Source organism: Dromaius novaehollandiae, chromosome 5 (genome assembly GCF_036370855.1).
Source record: "Dromaius novaehollandiae isolate bDroNov1 chromosome 5, bDroNov1.hap1, whole genome shotgun sequence".
Classification (NCBI taxonomy): Eukaryota; Metazoa; Chordata; class Aves; order Casuariiformes; family Dromaiidae; genus Dromaius; species Dromaius novaehollandiae.
Genome location: NC_088102.1, coordinates 31,414,061 through 31,442,012, shown reverse-complemented (window position 1 = coordinate 31,442,012; position 27,952 = coordinate 31,414,061). Strand labels below are relative to the sequence as shown.

The 27,952-nt window shown below is 37.5% G+C and overlaps 1 protein-coding gene across 6 annotated transcripts in view; it reads right to left on the bottom strand.

Moving 5' to 3' along the window:
- The window catches only part of HECTD1 (HECT domain E3 ubiquitin protein ligase 1), a 64,771-nt gene extending 43,060 nt beyond the window's left edge, over positions 1 to 21,711 (bottom strand). For 3 of the 6 annotated variants that reach the window (XM_064512389.1, XM_064512392.1, XM_064512391.1), the window contains exons 1-4: positions 21,476 to 21,710; positions 19,011 to 19,279; positions 2,783 to 3,017; positions 1,616 to 1,843 (exon numbers count right to left, since the gene is read on the bottom strand). In XM_064512389.1, coding sequence (XP_064368459.1) covers positions 1,616 to 1,843; positions 2,783 to 3,017; positions 19,011 to 19,150 — 603 coding nt within the window. In that variant the 5' untranslated portion in view covers positions 19,151 to 19,279; positions 21,476 to 21,710. Of the gene's footprint in view, positions 1 to 1,615; positions 1,844 to 2,782; positions 3,018 to 19,010; positions 19,280 to 21,475 lie in introns of all 6 variants that reach the window. The other 3 variants (XM_064512394.1, XM_064512395.1, XM_064512393.1) reach the window with 2 other exon arrangements.
- Positions 21,712 to 27,952: the final 6,241 nt, after the last annotated feature.

Here is a 27,952-nt window from a genome sequence, read left to right as displayed (position 1 = left end):
AACTTTCTAATAGTAAAGCTGTGAAAAGAAAAAAATAAAATAAGAAAATGCACGGTAATGAATTTATACTTCCTTTCATACGTTTACTGAATTTCAAATTTGGTCCTCAAAGTACAAATCAAGACCATTTAAAAATTTCTTTTCAATTATATATTCCCTATTTACAGAATAATATGGAATATACTGCTATATTAGAGTTTTACATGTATTATTAATGCTAATAAAACATTTTATATTAAATTGTTGCTGCCTATTAAAAGAAAATCTATGAAACAACAGCCATTAGCGGAGTCACCAACTCAGAAATGCCAAATTATCAAATTGACTGAGAAGTTGTTGGGTGCTAAAGTTTTATTTAAAGGCATATATGCTTTTAAGTAAATTTAATTTTAGAATTGTACCTAGCCTAACGATAGAACAAATGCAGCTTCTACTCTTAGATAGCCCAGCCTGTCCACAGAGCACCTGGCTCAGGGATATGGAAAAGATTTCTTTGACAATAAAATACAAACTCCCAAATTCAGGTTTCTTGTTAAAGAGTTACAGCAATGATACTGTGGAAACAAGGCTTACAGATGATTCTTTTAATCTGGGAGAAGGCACTGCTAGCCAGGGAAAAAATGTCCAACGTATTTTTCAAGCTAGTGCTGGAAATAAAAGGAGCTTTTTTGCCTTCAACATCTCTCATCTGAACTACATGCTAAATAAAAGCATCTTCATCTTTCAGACAAGAGGTTTGTGCAGACACATCTGAAGAGCTGCTTCTGAAATATCTGCCTTCTTAAACATTATCTCTGCAGTTCATGAAGTAATAAAACAGAATGAGCTCTGTAGAAGATTCTTAACATTACCTGCTATTTATCAAACTCTCAGCTACTGCAGTCCTTAGTCCCTGAAAAGCCATCAACTTCTTGCCTAGCCCATTTTGAAAATGGTAGTCAGTCAGCACTAGGGCTGGACAAGCAGCCTGGCCAGGATATAGCAAGAATTTGGCAAAGTAACTATTATAATGCAATAATGTCACACACAAAAGAATTCTACTAGTAGGAGGAAGATAATTCCTTTAGATTTTCATTTCCTAGACTTATTTTACAAGGACTACTTCACCTCAATTTAATAAAATTGCAAAAAAGAAGTGGTGCTGCATCTGTAGCAGCACTATTTAAGTAACATTTTAGTATTCATTGTGGGTTTTTTTTTAATTTTTTTTCCTCTTAACTTAGCAAAATAAAAATGAAGTAAATAGATTTTTGTCTGCCATGTATGCTTAATTCAGTAGTGACCGAGGTGCAGACATGGAACAACAATTACTTCATAAAATATTTCAAAATTGTTTGAAAAAAGTTGGAGTTTGATTCTGTGAAAAAAAGTGAGTAAAGTTTTCAGAAATTGTATGAGATCATATTTACACAATAGCTTGGAGTCAAGTAGCACTAAGCAGTATTTTTATTCTCTTGTCACCACAACTGTAGAAGAAAACTATAATAACATCCAAATATAACAACCACTATATAAACATAGCTGCAGAGGCTGTATAAAAGAAATACCTAACCATTCATTTATTAAACAGGATGGAAGCTAAATTCACAGCATGCTGCACCAACTATTACATTACCTGATGGTCTTCATGTTTTAATAAACTAGACAGTGATTCCACACAGATCTCTAATGAAGAATCCTGAGGCTCCATTTTGCCACAAAGTCTGGATACTACAGCCATAGCAGAATGCAAAGTATCTTTATGAACAAGGTGTCCACTGTCACGAATGAATGTCAGAACACAATTCAACCCTCCAGCTTCAAACACAGCTCCTGACTCACGGGTACAGATTAATTCTAACACCTATGACAAAATGAAATTCAATTATAATGAAGTCAGTTATTTGCTTACATCCATCTACACCGCGGATTCAGAGAGCAAAAACAGAAGAGCTGTCTTCCTCAACATTTAAAAGGGGACAATGCAGTTGTAGTTGCAGTAACTAATAGTTTTCCTTCTAAAATACAGAAGCAAATACAAGAACATCTTCAAGAGCACACTTATGACAGGTATTCATGAGAAACAGCTAGATAATAATACTCAAAAGAAATGATAATTATTAAGTCTTTGAATAACATGCAACTGAGAGCTCAGAAACTTTTAAGAGCACTGCTACGTCAGTGTTTCATTGAAATACTTTTGGATAGACTGGAAAAGCATAATTACGAAAGTGTAGGAAATGCATGCACAAAGTCTGAGGCAATGGTAATTAAGGACTTCGGCAATGGTAATTAAGGACTTAGACTGCATGTTATTATATGGGCATGAGTTATGCACTATGAACAGTCCAAGAGACTGAGTGCCTCATCAGTTTTCATGAAGACTTCACAAGGCTGCAGAGGAGCTATGCCTAGCATTACTGAAGAGACAGCAGGTAATTCTTCCGCTATGGGCAGAATGTAAGAGACTTCCAATATAAGCTTTAATTTCTTATCTACATCTGAAGTAATTACCTTGCCCCTTTTTGGCATAAAATTAGACCTCAACTTTCTAGTCATATTGCTAGAGGACAAAAAGGAAAACTTTCTTCTAACATTTTCATTTTCTTTTTCTACTCATTTTTAAAAGAAATCTCCGCTTTGAATAGCATCAGATTAAGTAAACATGAGATACATAGTTGGCATGTACAATATCAACATACTGAGGAAGTTTTTGCTCTGCATTTTTGTAATATGAATAGATTTTTCAAAAACAGCACATTTTCCAGCTCCTTTAAAACAGAAGGTTCTTCAGAACACATACCTTCACACATTGCTCAGCCAAGTCTCTGCTGGTTCTGTTGTTAAGTTCAACAACTACTAAACGATTACAAAGTGCCTTGATAGCTCCATCCACTCCCACAATCCTACGGGTGCATTCTGCTGATACATCCAGATAATAAGTTATGGCACGAGCTGTTACTTCTAATACGTTGTCTGGAGCACTTTCATCGAGAAAAATTTTGCACAGTGCTGGTAAAAAAGTTCGTGGAGGGCATCTGTAGAAAAAAAAAATTGTAAGTCATTACTAAGTTGTGCAACTTCCTCTACATTAAGAGATTTCGTATAGTTTCACATTAACAGATTAATGTTTTTCAGACTATCATTAACATTTGTTTATATGCAGGCATCTCATACGCACTCTAAAATTTAAATTAGTAATCTAAGAAGAGGATCTATTATGGGAGGAACTCATCAGAAAAAATATTTTTGAAGTTTTATAGTCATGCAGGGGAAAATAATTTATCCCTTTGGGAAATCATTTTAGGAATTAATCTTACTTCAGAATGTATTTCTCAACAGAGCTTCAAGGTTCATAATGGTAAGCAGGAAATGCTACTTAACCATGAAGTATGTTCAACGTAAAGATTTAAGATCTTGGTTTTGCTGCAGAATTCCATTCTCTGAGAGCCACTTCTTCCGTTTTATACATTCTTACTTCCCTCTTTATACTATTTCAGTTTATTTCCTCCTCCTCCCCCTCACTGAGAACATATTTAACTTATTTAGCTTGCTTCTATCATATTTTCTCTTCAGGCCCATGCCTCAGTAGCCTCTGGCTCTCCTCTTTATTTTTTAGCCTTATTCCCATATGCAAGAAGGAAGGTCAAGAACATTCCCGTAACTTCCTAACAAGAAAGGTAAGCTGTAACAGTCCTTCTTCCATTCCTTTGAAAAAACAGGGGACGAACCAGACTGGATGGTCATAATAATCCTCTTTACAATTGTGGCAGCTGTGGTTAAGAAAGATCAAAAGTTTTCAGGCATGGAGCTATACCTTAACCCAATTTCTTCAAATAGTGGACAACCACTTCGCAATAAGTAACTTAGTACATTGATTGTTTACTGCAGTAGTAGAAAACTTCAGAGAAAGGTGTGTGTGTCTGGGGAAAATTTAAGCAAAGAGGACACATGCTGCGTCAGTAGTCAAAAATAACCACATGCCTCAAGGCCAGATGTTAGAGAAGATCAGAACTACAAAGGAAATATTGCAACTTTTCCTTAAAGTAAGATTTTGCTCTGCAAAAGGAGGCCTAACAACCTTCCTAAATCCAAAGAGACAGAACAAAAACAATAGTATACTTCTTCGTCTGGAAGACAAGTTGAATACTCTTTGATTAATCATTTCTGTAGACTAATCCAGAGCTTATTCAGTATTCTATTTGATATGTAAAGTGACTCAGATACAAATGCACCAAATCCTCAGAGAGCAAAATGCTAATTTCCTTGAAGATCTGGCCATGCTCTATGAAGTAATCAAATCATACTGCTCAACAAATAAACACACTGCCCAATGATCCTTAACGATATAAATAAATGGCACTTTTATAAGGTTAAATCTCATTTTTAATACTTCTATTATCCTATTAAGCCTATAATTGCTGTTGTCCTAAAACATTTGCTACTTAATTCCACATCTTCCTTCAGAGGAGTTTGCATGGTAATTCCACATTTTTAAGACACTATCTATTTAGGAAGTCTGAAAATTTGTACTCATTATTAAGCTACTACCACACAATGACACAAGAAAAGCAGCATCTCAATACGCTTAATTTAGATTATACAGCATTACATGCTTCAGTGTTTTGGTGTTGGTCTTTTACGCTCACATGTTACGTAATAATGCAAATGCATCACTAAAACATTGCTATGAACTGCAGTGCTCTTCTAACATTATACTGCAAGATAAAATTTACCAAGACACATCTTAAAATAAGCAGTTATTTTCTATGATTCAACAGTTTATATAGAAATTGAAATAATACTCTTTACTACACAGTTCTCCAAATCATTTCAGACTACAGTTATCCAGTATAGACTAATATTTGGGGATCTTCTCCTGAAACATGTCAAGTCCTGCAATTTTACTAAAAATCACGACCAGTAAGTGGTTATTACCTCTAATTACTCACCACAGCATAAAAGCAACTTGGATATATTTTTTGAAAACAGAAATTTAAGAATTCAGAAGAAAAAAAAAAAATTCCTCAAACACCAAAACAGCTATCACAGAGAAACCACTACCCAGCAGATATAGCAAACATACAGAGAAAGTTACTAAGAGCCTATCATTCAAACTGAAAACTTTGCCAGTACAGAAATGCCAGTGCACTGTATCAGTAATGCTCTTGTAGGAGGAGCACAGCTCACTGACAAAAATTTCTATACTGGCAAAAAATCTATACTTGTGTACACTACATTTGGAGATACTTTCGCACTAAAATGGTAGACTGAACCAGGGCAGTAAATTATTCTTAAACTTTTCCCTCAAATTTTTAAAAAAACATGATTTTTAAGTAGTTTGAGTTCATATAAATAGATTGCAAAATTTTAAACACTATTTGAACATTGTTAAACTTCAAAGCTGAACAAATTATCCTCAAAAACATGTGAAGTTCATAAAATGTATTGCAGCTTATAGGAATTTAGAAGTTACAGAGGTATAAACTATATTTTACTCAGACATTATTAACGCTAACATGACAAAACCAAACTGGAATTTTTGTCTTAGATCAGAAGATAACAAATGAGCATTTCTTTTTACTATCTTAGCATGGAATCTCTAGAGTTATGTCATCTTTTGCTTTACTCAGAGCAATAATATTCAAAGCAAGAGGAAGATGTACTCTGACAAACTACATGCTAAGTGCTACTAGTCTTGGTGAAAGTTGCAAGAGGGCTTATGCTACTTTAAATGTGGTTCTGTAATAAAGACACCTGTTACAAAAATAGTTGGTCTGGGTGTTGGGAGATTAGGTAGAATCAAGAGAAGCAGCTGAAGAAAGAGCAAATTTACTGCACCACCAGATAAACCAGGAGGACTGCTATAGTTCTAAATAGAGGGATTAACACAATTGTGAAACTCTTCTTCTTACAGAGGAAATTACCAAGCGTACTTCAATGAAAAATAAATAATACAAATAAATAAAAAAGATGAAGCATACTTCAATATTATGTAGTAAACTGTTGCTGTATTTACTTCATGAGGAAAACTATGTTCAAGCATTCCAGTAGACAAAGGATGGTTAGCTACACTGGGATGCTTACAGAGGCGCACAGATTTACACAGAGACACATGCATCCTACACAAACGAGTTCAGATTCCTTTTGCCTAACAAAGTGTTTCCAGGCCAGAGCAGACATGCTAGGGAGCAGAAAGTACCAGTTCTGCCATTCACACAGAACCTAGTTATTATGAGTCTGTAATATCAATGAAGGGCATACTAAAACATCCCCAGTCCTCTATCTACACTCTTCTTAAAGAGGGGGGTAGAATAATTCCATTATAAAATTGTAGAGAGGTCATATTTTGAAGAACTTCAGTCATTATGCTGTAGGAAACTTATGTGGATAACCATCTGTGTGTTACAAACAGAAAGATACCTAGGTCAGCTTTATAGAGATCGTCCTCTAAGCCACAAATCTGCACTAAGCTATTACACAGGCTACCCGTGGTTGCTGTACATATCTCAGGGACAGGAATAGGCATGTGTGAGAAGTGCAAGAGAAAGAACTGGAAGGAGCAGAAGGGAACCCCAGCACACGACCAGAGACAGAAGGCAACGCTGTCACAGACATACAGCACCTCTGCAAAGCACAGGTTACCTTTCTCCCCTCCGTTCTGTCACAGTACCATAGTGGATTTCTGTGTACTGGCACTTGATCTCTAAGAAACAGGGAAAACTTTGCCCTTATTCAGCAGATGGTATCTGAGCCTCAAAATCGTGCAAATGGGCTTTCCAGGTAACATCAGAGTTTTCACTCAATCCAACCCTGAATAAAGGTACCTTCTTACTGAAATGTAAGCAAAGGCAGCACAGGGAAGGGAAATCCATTGCACACCTGAAGCAACTCTAGCAACCACGTGCTGAGAAAAGGTTTTTTTTCCTGAGGATCAGCTTCTCCTTTTTCCTCTTTGTTTTATCCTGTTTTTCTGTACCCCCATGAGCACTGAGTAAGTACACTCAACACTAGTAGGAACCAAAGAACGAGACAGACATGCTGGGTTACACGTGTCACTATGCAGCCTAAAGTCCAGGATAAATCCCTACTCGTGTTCTTAGGCAGCCTGAGGTAGATTCACGGGACCTAACACTGCCTCAAAATATTTGCTGTAGAAGATTAGGCCCCATCAATCATCTAGAGCCTAATGGTCTTCCAATTAAGACTACGCTCAGAGCTACCATCTACTTTGAGAGAGAGAGTGAAGTAAAGCATTTCAGGAGTATCTGTACCACACAGGCTACACATTGCATTCACTTTCACTTACTAAGAAAAATAACATGAGAAAAATAACAAGACTGCTGAAAATGCTTGGAAGAGCAGAGAGTCCAAGGGCAGAACTACCGTACTAAGCAAACTGATGCGAAAGGGCAGCAAACAACATTCATCTTTTAATACACCTCCAACTACTGATATGATGACCCTTTTGATTTCTAAGAGAAAAGAACACAAAATAAACCTTTTGTCATTGAGGCCTAAACAACTATTGAGGAGAAAAGCAATGTGCAGCATTTCTAAACTCAAAGCCTCCCAGTATCAAAACTATTTTCATCATGTTCTTTTGACCTACATTATATATTAACTAAAAGGAGTGACATATTTCAGAAAAAAGAAATTATGATAGCAAAAAAACCCTATTACTGAATACTCAAGGTTGAACGATTACTCAGTTCACAGCAAACTCTTTGCAATGGAACAAACAGAAAGATGGCCACGAGTTTGTTTCAATATAAAAATTTGTTTTGTGTAAACAGTTTTTATTCTTTCAGATTAGAAAATAATATAGGTGGCTCCAGAGTTCAGACTTCTATTTAAGTATTTTTTTCCTACTGCATGTGAAAGTGAAAGAATTTTTTTTTCTTTTTAGATATTCTAAGAAGCTATATTAATACCACATTGGGAATGTCTTGAAGTCCTTTCACGAAGGGTGATTAGAAACAAGGACCAACTTCAGTGTGTTAATGAGATTATGGTGTGACCAATGCCACTGCTCTTACTAGTTAGTGTAAGTCTCTCAGTTCTGGATGCCAAAACAGTCTAATTCCTGTACTCTGGGATAAGAGCTTTGGCTGCTTATTATCTTGCAAGTCTTCCATCATCCTGTTTCAAAGATCTTACTGCAAGACTGGTTGGTAAATAGAGTAAGCTCTGAAATAAGTACTATTCAGTATCAATGTTTACCTTTCATATCCTAATCCATTAGGATTATGGAATTTGTTGTTTAGTAAAGCATTCTCTGCTCCATGCATGGTGTTAAGCAAACAACTAAACCATTTCCAGAAGTGCTGATTCTCTATCATTTATTATCCATTTTTTTTTTTTTTATGTTTTCAGTATTAAAATGAGTATTTTGGGCAGTAAAGACTATGATATACAACTTTTTAAATATACATTCTCTCCCTGTGGAAAATGTAATTGATCTGAAAATATTTTCCAAACATTAATATTGATAAATTGTCAAGAAATGCTAGGGAAATTCATCAATATAACTATATTACTATAGCATTTACAGCACTATATCAGCATAACTCTCTATGCTGGCACGCCTCTCAGACATTTGGGGGTTTTTTTGTTTGTTTGTTTGTTTTTTAATAGGAGCATCCATAGGGATGCAAAAGTCTCAGACAGCTATACCAGTAAACTCCTGCCATTACCAAGTCGAACTCAAATGAAGACTCAGTGTCTCAAATGAAGTGACTCACCTGATTTTGCAGCATGCCAGTATAAAAAGATACAAAAAATGCACTCAAAAGCCTTAGCTAAAACAGAAGCTACTGTGGTACTTTAAAGACATTGTTGATTAAAAAAATAAATAAATGAACAAAACAAAAAAACCCCACCAACTGCACCCCCAAAACGGTTAACACTATTACTTCTAGCACTAGACTGTATTACTCAATTCCAGCGTAACTGCTGGATTCAGTGGATACAGAGCCCCCATCATGTGACAAAACCTTTGGCTTCAGAGTCCTGGATCAAGACATGTGACGAGCAGCAGAAAACCAAGTTCAGCTGCCTGCCAGCACTTGTGCTAGCTCTTCAATGCATACCATCTGCAAAGACCAGTTGGAAGTGTGAAGGCTTAAATATCCATCACTATAATTCTTCCTGAGTAATCAGTTCTTATGAAACACTTTCTAACCAACCAACTCATTATGAAACAGCTGACAGAATAACACGGTTTACTTCTCATCCATGAGGACTGCACACACTGAGAGTATATTTATGAGCTGTTGACTATGGCATCTGTCCCCCAAATTAAAAAACTTAAGAACAGCTAATCTGCTTAAGACACCTATCAATATATTTTAGATATTCTATGACATGGTGATATTCAGTAGCCAGACACTGGACACGATGACTCAGATCATCCACTCCGGGTTAGGATCCTAAGCACCTAAGTCGCTGAATAGACACTCGTATACATTCAGTATTTTCAAAGATTAAAACCGTGCTTTTTTTTTCCCCCGCTCCCCTTCCGCAGAGTTCTTCAGCAGAAGACATGCACCTTTCTACACCAGTTTCCAGCACAACTGCTATTTCTGTATGTGCTGGTTGCTGACAGACCAATTACGTGTCAAGGGTTTTCTTCAGGCCTATGCTTCAGTAAGCTTTGAAAACTGGATAGCGTTCCAGTGTGCGATAGGTATTCCTCCATCATTCTTCTCCTCAGTCTTTTACATATCTCGAGAAACAGTTCTGTATCCTGCCATACTCGGTTTACCACAGATAGCTATTAAGCAAGTAATACTAAAGGCAGCCTTTTTAAATCTCTCAAAACACCAAATAATACTTAGCAGGCTTTTGTAGTTTTCATAGTAAAACATAGTATCATTTCAGACAAAACAAAGCCATTGAACAGTCAGGGTCTCTTAAAATGAAGAATAAAAGATGCTGGTTTTACAGCATTAAATGTATAATATTTACAGAGTTAGAGAAAAACAGACATTACAGACATTGCACAATGAGTCATGCAATTTTAAAGTTTCAAAGAACATTCAGCCTGTGAAACTAGGTTGTTTTTTTTTTTTTAAAGCAAAGGTAGTTCTAATGTTTTTGTCCAACGAGTGTTCTTTGTTTCTGTAGATTCTTCTACAGGAGGAAATTTCAGATCTCAAACTTTGCTTCACTCTTTCTTTTTTTATGGTTTTGTTTCCACATATGAACCAAAAAACCTCAAAGTAATCTAGCTTATCCATAAGAGAACTACCTGCACACCTGCACTGCCAGTACATATTCTCCTGTGCCCATTTCCAGAACATTTGCTAGGTCATTTCAAGTAATTGGCAGGAAAGGATCCTAATCCCAGATAACCCCGCTCCAAAGCGACTAGTTGTATTTCCATTTCAGTTTTCTCACAGTATTACCTGCTTAGTATTTACTCTATGAAAAGTGCACTGCCATATCTTATTCATTTTATGTGAACATTATTCTAGCATTCATCTGCAACATGTTTTTCAACACAAAAAATAAAACATTTCCATAACATTCATAACAGTCCGTAAGTTTAAGGTGTCTCCAAATCATTGCTTGCAAATGTGTATTTTTACATGTTGCCTTTAAGTAACCAACAGGCAAACAAAGAAGAAAGCTATTTATCACATAGAGTCTTCCATTCCCTTAGCTGGCTATTTATTTTGTAAATTTTGTTTTTCCAAATTTAATGATACATATCGTAGCCATAGCAAGTTGGCTGTTTTTCTCTGCATATGTTATGGTGTGATAGGGCCAGCTTGATATTTAAGAAGATAAGCCATATGAGACTCAAATCTCCTAAGAGTTTGGAAAATAACATGTTTTAACTTTGAAACTTTCTCAGATGACAACAGTTCCACTGAAATTGTGTTCAGAGATTTCGCACACTATCTTGCATAACTTCTTCCTATAAATTAGCAAGTGTGAGGTAGTAGAAGTAAATATTTACTGCTGAAGTAAAGCTTGGTATTTTTTACACAACTGTTGCTTTATTTTTAAAACATACGAAAGGAAACAAGACTTATCAAATGTATGATAATACTTAAATCTATGCATTTGAATTTACACTTCTCCAAAGAACAAAAAGCTCTTCCTGTCTGATTTTAAGAAGTTTTATACCTCTCACCTACTTACACATTGTACTTTTTTTTAAATAATGCTATTACAGAATAAGTAAAGCTCAGAAAACTTCTACATATTTATGAGACTTAACAGATGCCATATCATATTTTAAGGCACAAGGAAAATGCAATTTAAAATAAAGTGCAAATTTAGGGATTTTTACCACAATGTAAAAGTTAATAATTTGTTAAAATACTTAACTTTCACAACTGTAAACCAGCATTTTCAAAACTAAGTTACTAGTCTTCAACAGAAGTACCATATTTCAAAATCAGTGTTGTCACTGCATCAAAACTTTAAAAGTACTCTCCTCACAATTCATTTTTCCTACTGCCAAAAGCTTGCATCAACTCCAAATAAGAACCTCTACTCTAACTGCAGTCACAGCTCAGGCCAATAAAACTGAGTTACAGAGTTAACCACATCCTGCATCTATTCCAGTAGAAATTCCATATTAATAGAAATTAAAAGAATATAACTTAGAATTCTAATTTGACATTCAGAAGCACTTCCAAACAGCCTACCAAACAAATAAATAAAGCAGGACAGCTCTACTACAACATCACTCAAGCACCCCATATTCTCTACTGCTTTTCTTATAATTCTATGCAGGTAGCTAAGAACATACAAGTTTCCCCACAAACTCAGTACATCATTTTGGCCTCTGTTTGAAGCTGCGGGTGGGGTGGGGGGAACAAAAAATGTCAACAACAAATATTCTGTAGGATAAGTATCAACTAGGCAATGTATTTCTACCCTTTCCCCTTTATTCCTAGAATTAACAGTAGAACACTCCATAGAAAAACGAGTGGGAGCACGGAGATGCTAACTTTCAGGGAGACTGTCAAGACACTGTCAGTCACATCTTGCCTCTGTGGGAAACAGTAGTTCTTACAAGTTCCAGACTTGACAAGCACAAGGAGCAGAAGCTGCTGTCTCTCCAAATACCAAGCACCTAGATCACCACCTTTCTGCCTACCATTAAAAACTCACCTGTCTGGCATTTTTAGCACTGGTATGACAAATAGCTGAACGGCCTTCCAAGAGTCCTCTGTCAGGAGGGAATACATTGCACATGCTCAGCTACACATTAGCTGTGTAAAATGAAGCAAACGAAATAAAGCAGGCAAGAAGAAACAGCTTCTGCAGAACAGGTGAACTCTAAAGAAACCGTATTTAACTTCCCTATTAAATTTAAAAAGGATGTATTGAGTCCCCATTTGCATTTTTCAGTATCTTACAGAACATATGCCACACCTCAGGGTAATCCATTCCACATCTGTTCCCCTTTCCCCAGAATTCTGTAAATATTTTGCTGAAATTTGGTCTATCACAGCTGGATAAGTTAAAGAACTTGAAGTTACAGGTTTTCTGCCTATTTCTGCCTTTTGCACCAGGTGCAGCCTGCATTCTGCAAACAGATAATGGTTCAAGTACACATTAAATTTGTTAACATTTCAAAATGAAATAAACAACTAAAACATACAACATGATTTTGCAGGTGTGCCTAAAGACCCCCATCTCCCCACTGACTTCTCCTGGAATTCCAGGTCCTCAAAAAGAGAACTGAGTTAATCTAGAAGTGTATTCAAATTATTTAAATACAAAAATAGTACAGCCATAACAAAAAACAAGTCTTTCCCTACCTTATATTATTACAACAAATATGCAAAACATGTTACTGTATTTATACAAAACTAAAAACCAAAGCACACTAAACCTGAAGTATTGCCACTAACAAATTGTTTCAATGAGAATCAAAATGAAACATCTGGAAACATCTAATTAAATTTTTAAAGTCTAACTGGGAGCAGTAAGGCAAATGTACTACTGTTTAAAAAAAGCTGAAGCCAACACTGGAATATATTTCTGGACAACTTGAAAACTGAAGAGTTAGGAGGGAAAAGACCACCGAAAGGTGACTAGATCCTTGTGTGCAAGTATTCATAACAACAGTGGTATTGCCTTTTAATCCAACAGGAAAAGGCACCCTCATTGACTGCAATACAGAATGCAGAAGTCTTACAAATTCAAATAGGAAACGACATACAAATTTCAACAGCAAAGTCAAACAAGCAATATATTAAATAACAAAACAAAGAGTGAATTCTTCTATTTGATACCTTCAAAATGAGTTAGGATGCCCTTCTGGAAGTGTTAATCAGCTACAAGATATGCTTCTGTCAAACAAGTTACTCAGTTTAGTAATAAGCAGGTAAAACATACGGGCCTCTGACAGAACAGAGGATGTCAATTTAGATGACCTAATCTTCCTTTCTGGTCTTCCCGACTACTAAGATTCTCAAAATTACTGGACAAGGCTAATTAATCTCCACAATACCCATGACAATAAGGCCATAATTCCCATTATTACAAAGAGGAACGGAAAAGAGGTTAGCTAATTCAAACTCTTACCACTGAGGGGGGATGGGGAATAAAAAGAAAAGAAGTCTTAGAAATCAGAAATAGCTCTAAATGTTATGCTATAACATGAGGTCTCTCTGAAAAATACACCACCTACCCCTACTATCTTTGCATCTTCCATCTCAGAAGAGCACTCCATGAAGATTCCACTATATTCAAGTCCACCTGCAGAGTGAATAATTCCAATGGCATTTTGTGGCTGCCACATCATTTGCCTTCTTTAGAAGGCAAGGAAAAGTTACAGAATCACATGATTCTTGCCATTTTAAAGCATACAAAATATCATTTATGTACACATGTGGCTGCATCAGACGAAACCAATAATTCACTAAGAACATGTTTGCACAGTTTAAAATAATGAAAACTGTAGTCTATTGTTGTCAGCAGTGTTTATCCTAATTTACTCATGTTTGTGTTCTAGCACAAAACTGGAAGAGTGGCTTTAAATTATTTTTTAAACTAACAAAATGGATAAATCCGTAGGACACATGACTTTTTTTTTTAGAAGTCCACCTTAATACAGCTAGAGCTGCCCTTTAAGCTTATTAGTTTTATCAAGATTGCATAGATGTGTTAAAGGACATTTTACTATTGTCTGAATTACAAAAATGCTTTTAAAACTAACACAAACTTTTAAGATAGACCTGAAAACCACCACTTCAGATACCTTTCCCTATCTCTACAAGGAAAAAAGTGTTTTTCTATCTGTATCTAATTCTGATCTGCTGGAGTTAGACAATTATTTGCTAAACAAAAACAGCACGCTAAAAATACTGAGTTGATCTCTCATTTTAGTATTTCATAGTGAAGAGAAAATTCAAAGCGGAAAACGCAACTTTTTGTTATGCTTTAACCAACTCAAAATGAAATCCTCATAAATACAGGCATCTGCAGTTTTAACTAAACAAGCTGAACCGCTCACATATTTCACTACAGTCACAGAACAGCTGGGGCTGGGAGGGACCTCTAGAGATTATCTGGTCCAACCCCTCTGCTCAAGCAGGGTCACCTGGAGCAGGCTGCTCAGAGCCATGCCCAGTCAGCTTTTGAACATCTTCAAGGATGGAGCTTCCACGACCTGTCTGGACAACCTGTTCAATGCTCACTCACCCTCAGTAAAAAAGTGTGTTCATGTGTTTGCATTAAAATGGTAATTGGTTCATTAGGATTTCATCTTATACTTGTTATTACACGCTAGCAAATTTAAGGTAGAGATGTGCTTTTTCTCTAGCAAATATGTACTTTTGGAAAGAACAAGGTTTAACAGTTTGAGAGCTTAAAACACACACACAGAGCGCTAATCTGACAGGGTTTCCATTTTATATATTAGAACCCTAAATTCTGATCCTGTAGGGAGTTTACATCATTTCTGCATCATTTTGTAAGATACGCTGGTAACCCTTCACTTCAGTTTTGACCAAATCTCTCAAAGCTAAATATACAGAGGTGACATAGGGCACAAAAATATCAATCACAGCCAAAAGGGAAGATACACTTTCCCAACTCAACTTTCCTCTATACAACAAAAGTACATGTATTATATGCAATAGTACATGCCTTAACATTTACTGCTTAGAGATGTTTTACTCAAGTTTTACTTCATTTGTCATACTATTGCCTTGTTTTATAATTTTTCTTTGTAATTAAGGAAGATAACTAACATCTTCCTTGCTAAATGCTTTGATAGATAGAGAAAGCAAGTATTGGCACAAAAGCCAGATCCTAGGAGAGTTCTCATTTTCTTTCACCAAAAAATAAAGTGAAACGATCAGGCAGGGATTGACACGTGTGCATGGAGAAGGCCTATTTTAATAATATGAGATTATAAATAACAGCCTCTATACATCTTTGAAATTACCTTTAACAATTCCAACACTAAACACGTCATTTCAATAATGTTCATATAAAATATGTATTTAAAACTTCTGTTAAAGTCAACTTAATAGCACACAGTTTAACTACAACTGGGACTAATATTTATAATCGTGATAAGTTGAGCTACTTTGCTTAAATTCAGCTACTTAAACAGAACTATTCTATTGACTCAAAGTTTCTGCAGTTCAAGCTACTGGCTTTTGCTGCTGTTAAAATACTAGCCATCCTTCATGCTAAGTGACTAATAGTATCTGTGACTCATTATCACTAGAAGATAAATACGACACTGATTTTTTTTTTTAATGCTGATAGATGAGTAACACTAAAAAAGATTTGACCAGATGTAAGACAAACTTGGGTAGAAGCAAAGAAATGTCAATTGTTTGGCACCATTATATGTTATTGGCTGCACACCCTGCAATACTACTTTATTGCAATAATGAAGTAAAAGTTTTTGAATCCATCATTTCAATATACTTGTTAAAAAAAAAAGAAAAGCAACAACAAAAAACACTGATCTTTCTTTACAAAGTGAGAAGACTCCGTATTGCCCTTCACTCTGCAAAAAATACACCATTGAAACTTAACTGGAATCAGTGCTGTGCTTTTAGGGAAAAAGGCATGGCAATATTTTTCATGTCTTTGCATCATAGCTTTGCCAGTCCTCACCATATGCAGCTGGTAATCACCAGATGCACTTCATTAAAGTTATGAGCTTTTTCTTAGCTTACATCATAAAAGCAAATCATTTCTCATATAAAAAAAGGACTGATACTTAAAGTCACTCTCACTGGTCTCTGAAAGACTGTCACATTTCACTCCCCAAGAAAGTGACTTTTTAAAATTTTTACCTTACATTTCCCAGGTGTTTAATTTAACAGATGAAAGTTTTCCTAGTTTTCTTAACCACCATCTTTAATAGCAAAGAACAAATCAAAGATCTTGAAATAACATCTGCACAGCATACAAAAACTTAGGAATGTTCTTTTTGCTGAACATTAGAAACTATGTTTCAAAGTTTGCAGAGTCGTTCCTTACCACCAGAAAAATATATCTACATTATAAATCAAACATACACCAAAGCCATTTTCAAGATTAGTTTTTGAAAAGTGCGTTTGGCAATGCTTCTGTCAGAGAGTAAATATCCTACTTAGGCAAGCAATAATTCCTTTCAAAACATTGCTGAAAAGCAACTTTAGTATATTATCAAGGATTATTTTAGTTACACTCTCTCAGCACGTAACTATGTTGGCTACTTGAACTATCACTTGGAAAGATTTTTAAAATACTTTTCAAGACAATCTATTTCTTACAGAGAGCTTCAAATAAAGTCCCTTTGAAGAGTAGGCTGTGATACCACAGACACCTGAAACAATCTAACAGTTCTCCACTGGAAAGTGTACCTTTCTCTGCTTCTCCAGGTTTCCAGTCAGGCAGTTCCAATTCCTGTGCTTATCAGACACAGCTGCATAATCTGCTTTACCTCACTGTAACAGCAGAAAAGCATCCAGCTTCTTATTGGTGGTTTAGAGAGTAACTTGCTCTTTTAGTGCGTCAGAGCAGTCCAATAAGCACTAATGCTGGCATGATGCAAGCATACGGTTGGGAGAAATAATAAAAAATAAAATAAAAAAAAAAAGCGCGATGGAAAGAGGGGAAAAGGAGCTCTCCCTTTTTAGGGTAATGAGCTATTATGTCAGTTGACCACATTTGGTGGAACCATACCTTCAGCATATTAAAAGTAGCATTTTCTAGCCTTATTGTAAAATCATAAATAGGCGGGGAAACATGATAACATTTTCACTATTTACATTTTACTCTGTTTTTCTTTGAGGGATGCTTACAACAGTAAAAGAGATCAACCACCTAGGAATGCCAGTAAAATTAAATACATAACAAGGCTCACAACAAAAATTAAAATGCCACATGATATTTTAAATGTTTCTTCTTTCAGACATCAAAACTAATTTTAAAACCACAACACTGCAATAATAGAGCATTCATTATATATACTCTTACAAAAAAGCATTTGAACTATTTATTTTAAGATGAAAGTCTGTTCTAAATCAAATGCATAAAAACCACAACTATTTTATTTAGAAGTTGACATTTCATTCCTGATTTTCATATACAAAAAAAATATCCTCACAAATGCTTATGACCAAACTTCTACTTTTGTTCAATAGAGCACAGACTGAAGAAGAGAGTCTACTTTGGTAGGCCAGGAAAAAGTCATCCTTAAACAACTGTCAAATTATTTTCTATAGAGGCAAATTAAGAAGTCAGTAAATTAGTTTTTCCAAGCCTGAAAATACAACAATGCATCAGTATCAGTACTACAAGGGACAGACAGGAAAGTCAGCTGCATCTCCCTGCTGTAAAACTCTTTCAACACAAGCTTTTACCTGTAAACTCTTCAGGCCGAGGTCAGCTAATTTCAAATTTCGAAGCACTGTACAAAACTGTGGTCACTATTATGTAACTATTACAAATTCTAATTTTAAAGATGCATGAATTGTAAAGCTCTTGTACTAGTAGCAACCATGAATGGCTTTTAAGAGATGAATCTGGAAGCTGTTCTCTTTTTCAGGGCTATGGAAATAAACACTCTAACAACCAGTTACATTCTTAAATGCTCCTCAGCCCACACTGCTAAGAAACAGAGCCTATCAGAAAGGCTCTAGCCACACCATGAGATGCAAAAGAGAAGAAAGTGAGAATAACAAAGAAAGGACTGAAAAGCAGGGAGATGCAGAAGAGACTCAAAACATGATCTGGGAAAAAGACAGAAAAGAGATACTAGATTAAGGAATAGATACGGGAAGAGGATAGAAAGAGCTCTAAAAAAAGAACATAAAACACTGTATTCACTACTAGTAAGTTTTAAAAGCTTTGATTTTGTTTACTTTTGTTACCTCCTTTCTGCACTACTCATCACTTCTACAGAAAGCAGTATAACATTAATGCACAGCAACAATATTAAGTAACAGAAGTGGTAATATTAGCATTTTATACAGTGAGATTAAAAAAGAGGAGTGAGGACACAGGCTGTGATGTATGAGGTGTACAAGTGTGAATTACAACTGGGTAGGTAGGTGGTGTAAACAGTAACACTCTTCTAGGAAGGGGCAAAATATTTGTGTGAGCACTGGGTAATGGTTGTGGGGGTTTTTTTTGATTTGCAGATAACAGAAAAAGCTACTATATCTGATGAGAGCAGCATTCTGAGTATGGATACTTAAAAACATATGTGATCATTATAATTTTAAAGTTATAACAAGTTCCTCTGTACCATTTAAAAAATATTTTCCACACTGCAAAAGGAATATAGCTGTAGACTCTGAATACACTTCTTTAATTTAAACAACCACATCGACAGTGCCCATTCTGGGACATGGTCATTGACATGACATAATGTTTTTAACCAGAAAAGATTACTTCACATAACGTTAACAGAAACTCTTATCTCCTTTCTGTGTTTGGTCTGTAAGAACATTTTCAAGACTATCAAAGCTTCTAGGAAAGTTAAATTTTATACACAACTACTGAGAAACAAATACAACATTCCATAAATGAATGGCAAAACTACTTACGTTTCAAAACAGCGATCCACGTTGTCTGACATCAGAAGTAGCATGCATAGCTGTTCCAGTGCTATTAACTGCATATCCCTTTCATCTCCCTGCCCCATCTGCAGCCATTCAAGCAACGTGTCTGGGTCCACATCTGCCATGGTTTAAAAAAAAAGCCGCCTCTGCTTAAATTAAAAGTACCAAAAATATCCTTTAATTGTTCAAGCCAGACTAACTTGAGTACAATCAATGTCTCTCTTCAGCCAGCCTCAGGCTTTTGCAGTTTTCACCTGAAAAGAAAGAAAGGAAAAAAAAATACATTTTATTGAAATCTAGTCTAAACTTCTTGGATTTGCTCCTCTCTGAAATTTATCGCATATTTTTGGGCCCAAATTAAGGAAACTTCTATGTGTTTGAGATAAACAATGATTTTTTTTGCTTGTTTTTTAAACTTTACACATGAGTAAACAATAATTATTTTTTTCTATTTCATTGGAAACAAGTCTCTAGTTCCAGCTGACAATCAATCGAGTCTTAAAGTCCACTATATAGGATAACTTAACCTAATAATAATAATTAAAATTAATAATTAAAACTTTCAGTAGAAAAACCGTGCTTAAGCTTTTTTTTTTTATATTCTCAAAGCTAATACAAGGACAAATAATGTTACGTCTTGCCTCTCCCCCTTTTTTTTAATATCACCTTATGATAAAGCATCTCACTTTCTTAAAGATGGATTATCACTCAAGTATTCAAATATAAAACACCAGGGTTTTTTTCTTTTTTTAACAAAAATCCACAAAACAAAAACAATATAAATTGAGAGGTTACAACTGAAGACTGAGAGAATCTTTGCAGGAGTTTTATGAATTCTTCACCTTTTAAAATAACATGCAAGCAAAATAACCCTTTTAAGGCAAAGGCAAAAAAAAATTTAAGAAACACTTTCATTTTTAACTTTTGTTTTTAAACACACCTAATTGATAGCCTTTAAAAAATACAGTGAATAATTCACATAGTTCATGTACATATAAGGAAAACAACATTATTTGCTGGCCCAATGCCATGGTTGTACATGCAAGCCGAAGACCAAAAAGGTCCCTTTAAAATGCTAGGAGATATTTTTGACCTACGTGCTTATTTGTTACTTCGTGTTTTACTAACACATAGTCAAATTCACCTCACATGCCAAAGAACAGAGCAACTACAACTATTAATTCCATATAAAAACTAAACAAAGGTTACTAACCAACCTCTCCAAATTAAACATGCATACAAGAAAAAAAGATACATACAGCTTTGAGAAAAAAAGAATTAGTTTATCAAACTTGCAGGTGAATATGAAATCTTGGAAAGTGTCCTCACAAATTTGGGGGGGGGGGGGAAGGGCAGGGAAGGGGAAGCTTGATCTGGACAAAGTCTGCCTGCATGTTTACTCGCTGCTAATGAGTTAATAGTTAAAAAATAACTTCATCAAGGGCACAAAGGAATTTACAAAAGGCGATCACAAATCTGTATTATGGGGAGAGATATACACTGAAACAGCAATACAAAGGCTTTGTCACCCAAAGATGTGACAAATCTATGACAAATGTGATTTTATAATTGAGGGCCGTAAGGAAATTACAGATCACCCACTTATTGCTTGCCCCGTATGTATTTTATTATTGCTGCCATGTCTCTAAACTGGAAATTCTAAAAAGTAATTAAAATATTAAATTTATTTCTGTGCTTTAAAACAATGCTTATGATCCTCTCAGCTGTTTACAGAGTATATTTTCTGTTCCAAGACTAGATAAAACTGATGTCACCCTGTACAAGCGGGTTCATACTGCAGGTGTATGTAGTACGTGCTTTTAAAGCAACAAAATAATTATCTTCCGGGGGGGGGGGGGAAATGAGGAGGGGTGAAGGCAGCAGAAACAAGAAAATCCAGAGAGCCAGTGAAAGTGGGGTAAGTTCAGCCCAGGCACCTGCTGTTCCTTCACTCCAGACGGGCCCTAATCAGACCGAAATGAGCAACCGCACAGAAAGCGGAGCAGGGCAAGAGACGAGGCCTCTCAGGAGAGTCAGACCAGAAACGGGGCCAGGCCACAGCTCAACTCATCTCCCACCGCCCCGCGGCCTGCGCACACACTCGCACCAGCCCGGGCCGGGCGCGGCGCCGCTGCCCGCCCCACGCCCAGCCGCGGCGGCAGGGGAGTCCCCGGCCGCCTCGCCCCCTCCGCACGACCCGGCGGGCCGAGGGGCTCCGCGCAGCGCCGCCGCTGCCCTCAGCCCGCGGGGGAGGGCTGTTCCGGGCCCCGCCGCCGCCGCCCTCCCGGCCCGCTTCCGCGCGGCCCGGCGGCACCGGCCCGCCAGGCCGGGCAGCGACGCTCGAGTTCCCGGCGAGCCGCAGGCCTCGCAGGGTGACCCGGCCTGGCGGCGCAGGAAAGGCGCCGCCGCTCCGGAGCGAGCACAAGGCCCCCCCGTCCCCCGCCGCTCACCTCGGCCTCGCGCAGCCTCTCGCCGGACCCGGAGCCGAGCCCTCCTCAGTGCCGCGGGGAGGCCGCGGGGGAGGCCAGGCGGCGGCGGCGGCGGCGGCAGCAGCAGCCCGAGCCTCGGAACAGGCGGCCGCGAGCGGCATCCATGGCGCTCCGCCCGGCGCGCGATTCGCGGGAGGAGGGGAAGGAGCCGCGCCGCGGCCTCGGGGAGGGGCCGGCGCCCGCCGGCCGCGCGTCACGCTCCGCCCGGGCGCCGCGGCCGCTGGGGGCGCTGCGGGAGCGGCCGGGGGCGCTCGGCGCGGCGCCCCCCGCCCCCGCTCGCGCTGCCTCCCCGCCCCGGCCGCCCTCTTCGCGAAGGAGCGCGCTCGGCCTTCCCGCGCGGGCCGGCGCTGGCGGCGCGGAGCGTCCTGCGCTTCCTCCTGCCTCCGCCCCGCGCTTCGGAGCCGCCGGCTCGCCGCGGCCTGCGGCGCCTCCCCGTCCCCCCGCGTCGGGCCCGGGGCGCCGGCGGCCGCCCGTGAGGGGCCCGCGGGCTCCGGCAGCGCCGCCCTGCGGGAGGGGCGGCCCGGCTGCGGGACTCCCCCGCCGGCCTCCCCGAGCCGCCTGGGCCGTTTTCCACAGCTAAAGGCCTTTTTAATCCGTGCCGGTTTGGTTAAGTGCTTCTGCACAGCACTCTTTTTGTATAGTGCTCTTTATATGAAGGAGTGCTGTGCAGAAGTACTCTTACGCGGTTTGTAAAAGTGCGTTATAAAAGTGCTTTACGGATCAGCTTGTGCATAATTGTCATTTCCGGGCCCACTCTGGGAAACACTTCAATGCACGTCCAACACCTCGTCTATTAAAAATGGCTGCGATGAGTGGTTTTAAGCACAGCAGTAATGATCTTTCAGGGTGGAAGCTGTAACTTGCCATTATCTTATAGTAAATTTGAGCTATCGCAACCATATTATTTAGTCTGTGGCAGTTTGTGCAGTAGCATGTCCCCCCTGCGACACATGCTGCAAAACCTGTACAGTTATTCTGCTCAAAAGCTGGAGGAAGCAAACTGCTGTAAATTTAGAATGACAAACCAAAGTGGGAAGGACCTTCAAAACAATTTTCTCTGTAGAATCACATGCATTTTTCTAAGGAATTTAGTTGTATAAAGCCTATTAATATAAGTACAGTAAATAAGATTATTGTACATTTGAATGTCACTCCTGCCTACATTGTAGACATCTCCTGTAATTAGCAGACTAAAACTACACAGTGAACTAAAAGGCAATAGCTGTCATGCTCAGGTAAAACTTGACAAATGCAGAAATCTTTGTGGTTTGGAGTTGTAATAGCACCTTTAGAAAGCTTTATCTTTATTGAATCATTTTTTCTGAATACAAAAAACAATAGCTGGCTCGTCCGTTTCTGGTTTCTAAGGCAGCTTAGACTTTGTGTCTTATTGTATTATGTCGTTCTTAACTGCCACTTGTTCCGGTCCTGCCAAGATTTACATGTGTATCCTTTATGTATGTTTGTCCTTCTGAGGTCAGCAAGACTTCTTACATGCTTAAAGTTAAGGCCACAAGGCATTAGGAAAACTGAGACTGCAGCCTTTAAATTTAGAAGCTTGATCTTCTTTCACTTTCACTGGCACAGAAGCAGCAGAAAAATTAGGCCAAACTTCTGAGAACTGCATGCGCTGAGTGACCTTACTGCTGTCCCATAATACTAGAAGGGTTTCCTTTGCCTTTTGTTGTGAAGATAGGTTTCCGTTAAAGCAACATGTTATGAACTTCTCCTGAAGACCAAAACAAATAACAGTTTTCAATTGTAAACAGTGAAAACTTTGAAATCAAACAAATGTTTCAGTCTTTGGAAATGTGCTGCACTCTTTGGATCATGTGTCTTTGTATAGATGCATGATTGTCCATGGAAAAGGTGAGATTATCAAAATATAGATCAATTTAGGTACAAAATCAAAAGTTTCAATATTGTACCAGCAAAGAATCCAAACAGTAGATTATTAATGCTATCTAGTAGAAGTTCAACACTTTTTAAATTACTGAAAACAGCTTTCAGTGTTAAACGTCTTTAAATGGATAAAGATAAATACTTCCGTGTTGTTCTCTATTAATTACCCAATGTGCTGTATCTTGTATTTTTTATATTAAAGGAGGTGTATCAAAAAAAATTTTTACAGAACTGTGTTCTTTGTGATAAATTCGCAATACTTAAGAATTCATTTGTTTGTGATTTGTCTTCCTGATAATTAGATTCCTTCCCCCAGGACTGAATCTGAAGAAAAGAATAACATGCTAACTACATAATTTCTGCTCTAAAGATTATATATATACCTCTTATTTACATCATATATCTTCATAGTCTGACTGACACTTATTTCATGTACTGAATGGACATTCAATTTATTTTCAGCAGTTGTCAGAGAGTATTCTCTTGAAATGTATAACAGGAAATGACATCCCTCAAGTTACTGTTTGAAACTCTCTCTGCATACAGCACCAATGTAGACTAGCACTACCTTATCTTCAAAAATGACTGCTCTCTAATATCTGATATGAGGAAAAATAACTATCAAATAAGACTAGAGTCAGCTGTTTATTAAATAAGAATTGCCTCAGTCATTTTTACATTATTTACTTTCATAAGAATTTTTGTATGAGTAAAGTTCTATTCAAAACCCAAAATTTTGTTAATGCTAGACCTAAACGTATTGGAGGAGAAAGATTTTATGTTGACTGGTTTAGCCGGACCGAGATGGGAAGTAATGCCATATACTGAAGTGACAACTGATGGAACTTGAGTGTCAAAACTGCTTTGAGGAGCACTCGCCCTGAATGTTGTATGAAAATTGCAAGAACAACAGTTCACTGTACTTGTTTAATGTACAAATTATTTTCTCATATTAGAAAATGACCTAAATTCTAATACCAGCTGACACACACTTCATGTATGGCTTTGGCTGTGTCTCTTAATCACTACATGCCTCTGTTTCCTCATTTATTAAAAAAAAAATAATATGCCTTCAGAAATGTCTTAGCATTTATGAAACACTGAGTTGCTTGAGCATGTTACTATACTAAGTCCTAGGTAATACTATAAAACACAGTTCCTCTTATGGCTACACTTGAGTTGTGAATGACATATACGAATGACTGAGGATGCTTTTGTGAAATAGAAATTAGGTCACAAAATGTCAAAATATATGGACCTTGCAGAGTGTGATATACCCATGACCAGCACTTTTGCTGTGAATTTACCTGAAAATTAAGACTTGCATTTAAAGAAGTCTTCAGCACAATTATCAGCATAATACTATGTCATTGACACACAAACTATTGCTATAGAGAATTTGTGTCATGGAGCATAGCTAGGATCAGGGGTTAGAGAGTTGCAGATGTAGAGTGCTTTGGTGAGCTGTTACAAAGGAGACCCCATGCGAGACAGCTGCACTGTTAGAAGACTTTGCAGGTCTTCTCAAAAGGTTTTGATTCTGTTTGAAAGACATCTTTGGCTAGAATTGAGCAAAATCATCCCAGGGCAGAAACCCCCCCCCCAAATATTTTTCATTCATAGCTGGAAGTAACTTTTATTATTCTTTTATATCACATTCAGGCTGGTATTCTCTATACAGTTTTGACGAGTGGCAGAAGGAAAAGTTCATCATAGGTAATGATGCTGTTACAGTATCACAGGGTTGTAAACTTTAGATAGAAATAATTGATCATTTGCTACAGAATAAAATAAATCTCTGGCCACATATCAAACTAAAGCACCCCTATTATTATAATAAAACAAGAAGTCTCAGATTCCTCTGTATATTTAAATTTATGGAGGCTAGAAACCTGTAAAATTTATGTTTTCATTAGCCTTACTGCCCAGCTCTGTACACATGCCAAGCTGATGTTTCTAAAAATAGCAAACTATTATAGAGTAAATAGATCAGAGTGTGACATAAACATACTCTGAACACCTCCACAGATTTAATGGAGTAGTTTATGCTAAAGGCCAGTGTTGCTCCCAGCCAAATAAAACAGTAAGGATATTTACAGATTATTTATCCTTTTGCTTTAGCACTTTTTTCTCTCACACCCACACAATAATATGGTAGAAGACACCGAAAGTTCCTACTCCTCCGGAGACAAAATATGAGTAATTCCTTACACATTTCTTTTTCTTGATAAATATTAAGAAAAAGTTAGTAAATGGGAATTGTTTCTTTCCCCATGTTGACTATACTTCATTTCAAAGCAAGGAGCTCAGATATTACCGAGGACAGAAACTTGCTTATTTTATCTGTTTGTTCGGTTTATAGAATTTGATTATTTAATCTTCTTTACTTCTTAAGCATATTGCTTAAAAGATTGTCCTCTAGAAAACTTATTTTTTCATAAATAAAATTCTGCTGGTGAAAGCTTTTTGTTTAAATCATGCTATGTTATCATGTTCTTTTCTTAGCCACTTTGCTGTTGCACAAGACTGGGGAGCACAAACATGGTGTCAGCGTCTTGCCTTTCCACAAGTAAGTGCCAATTTTTGCAGCCATGGCAATCAGAGGACAATTACATGCCAGCTGCGGAGCACGGTGTGTGTACTACGTGTGGTCTTACGCAACCTGCTGTGACAAGCACGGTGTGACAGGTTGCCTCTTTGGTCGTTCAAGTGTTGCAATTATACACGTTGATGTGGTGAGCGTATTACTAACGTTGACGTGAGAGATGTATGAGTGCCATGGTGTTTACGAAAGGACACGGCTGAGTCATTGGCTTAGTGAGAATCTTCCTCTCTAAAGTTTCAACTTCCTGGAAGGTTCCGATCCTCAAAAACGGGGGAGGCGCGCAGGAATATGTACAGACAAACATAGTTTTCAGAAAACTGCAGCTATTCCAATATTACCTTTTTTCCCTCATTTCTGAAGTGATTGTTCAGAAATAGGACAAGTCATATAAATTATAGTGCTTTTTCCTAAGTAAACTCACCTACATGGACTTTTTTTTTTTAAGTATAAATTTACTTTTTTGGTGTTCCAGACTGGACACTAAGAAGTGGGATAAACTTTATATCACTTAACTCCCTTTATCTCATTTTACATTCAGCTCTGTCATTCACTTGGACAGACAGTAGAAAGTAACCCCGCATCTTCTTCCAGCCAAAGCTGCCCTCACTCATTTCCCTTGACAACATCACGTCCCTCCCCCCCCCCCCCCCCACATGACTCCAGTTATCGGTTTCAGGCTGTTAACTGTACCCTATCCACCAGTAACGTAGGCAGTGGCAATCAATCTAAATCCAAGACAAGTGCAGAAAGATCAGCACTTCAGATCATAGTTTTTTCTAACCATTCTTAATGACATAGACTGGATTAAAACTTTCTGAATCAGAAAGTTAACGGAGAGTTGGGATTTGTTCCTCCTAGTTTTATTCCCTTATTATGGGAGGAAAACTTATACATGTAATCCTACCAAGCATTTGTTGTGTGTCTCTCAAAATTTGGATGAGGTGTTATAAATGAATTGCAAAGATCTGTGCTGATGAGAAGACTTACAATAAAATGTATCTTTATCATCAGATGATTCTTTTATATTCTGGGGTTAAATATCTCAGGTACTTAGAGTTTTATTGGAACAAGAATATTTTTTATAGACTTAAAAGCTTGCTAATGCCTTTTGCTGTTCTGGAAATGAAATTATGCCCTATTCACCACTGTGTTGAATGTCTTGACATGCAAAAAGAAGAGACAGTCTCAAGCTCCTAAAACCTGAATTACTGGATCAGTTGCTAACTGATTAAGAGCTACAGTCTCCATTCAGACCGGAAAAATCAACAGAATATCATGGTGCAGCATAACAAAGTTCACTGCTGGCACTGTCTTATGGCACTTGAGAAAAATATCAAAAAAAAACTTGTTTGTATTGTATTCATTTATGGATGAAACAGGAAAATTTGCTTGCCCTACTGATTGCTGTTTAGGAAAAATGAGAAAGTGCAGTAGGTCAGTAATAGTTTGTTCTTTTGGAGAGATAATCTGTGCACTCTGCAAGTTCAAGTAAACCTTGTATTATTTGGTTTGCAGCAAAGGTGCCATTCATACAACTTAAATCCTCGTCAGAAGTGAGGAAATGACTTTATTTAGAATCATAGAAAGTTTCTACAGATACTTGAGTTTATATTCTTGCAAGAAAAGAGCACGTGTTCCCTAAGGAATGTATTACAAGTAGTAAACTGTGTACTTGATTTTCTTTTAATTAATCTTTATTAATAAATATGGATCAAACTGTGCATGCACTGGGATTTGTCCTTCACTGTAACCTTTGGACTTATTCACAGGTTACCAACTGTATTAAACAGCACTGGCTAAAAATGAGAAAACAATTTTGCAAAGCACTTATAATTTCCACAGGATTCAGTTTTATTCTTTGTCCATTATTACTCAATGCAGCAAATAATGCATGGGGGGAGGAGTCCTCTCAGCTTTACCTTGGTTTTCCT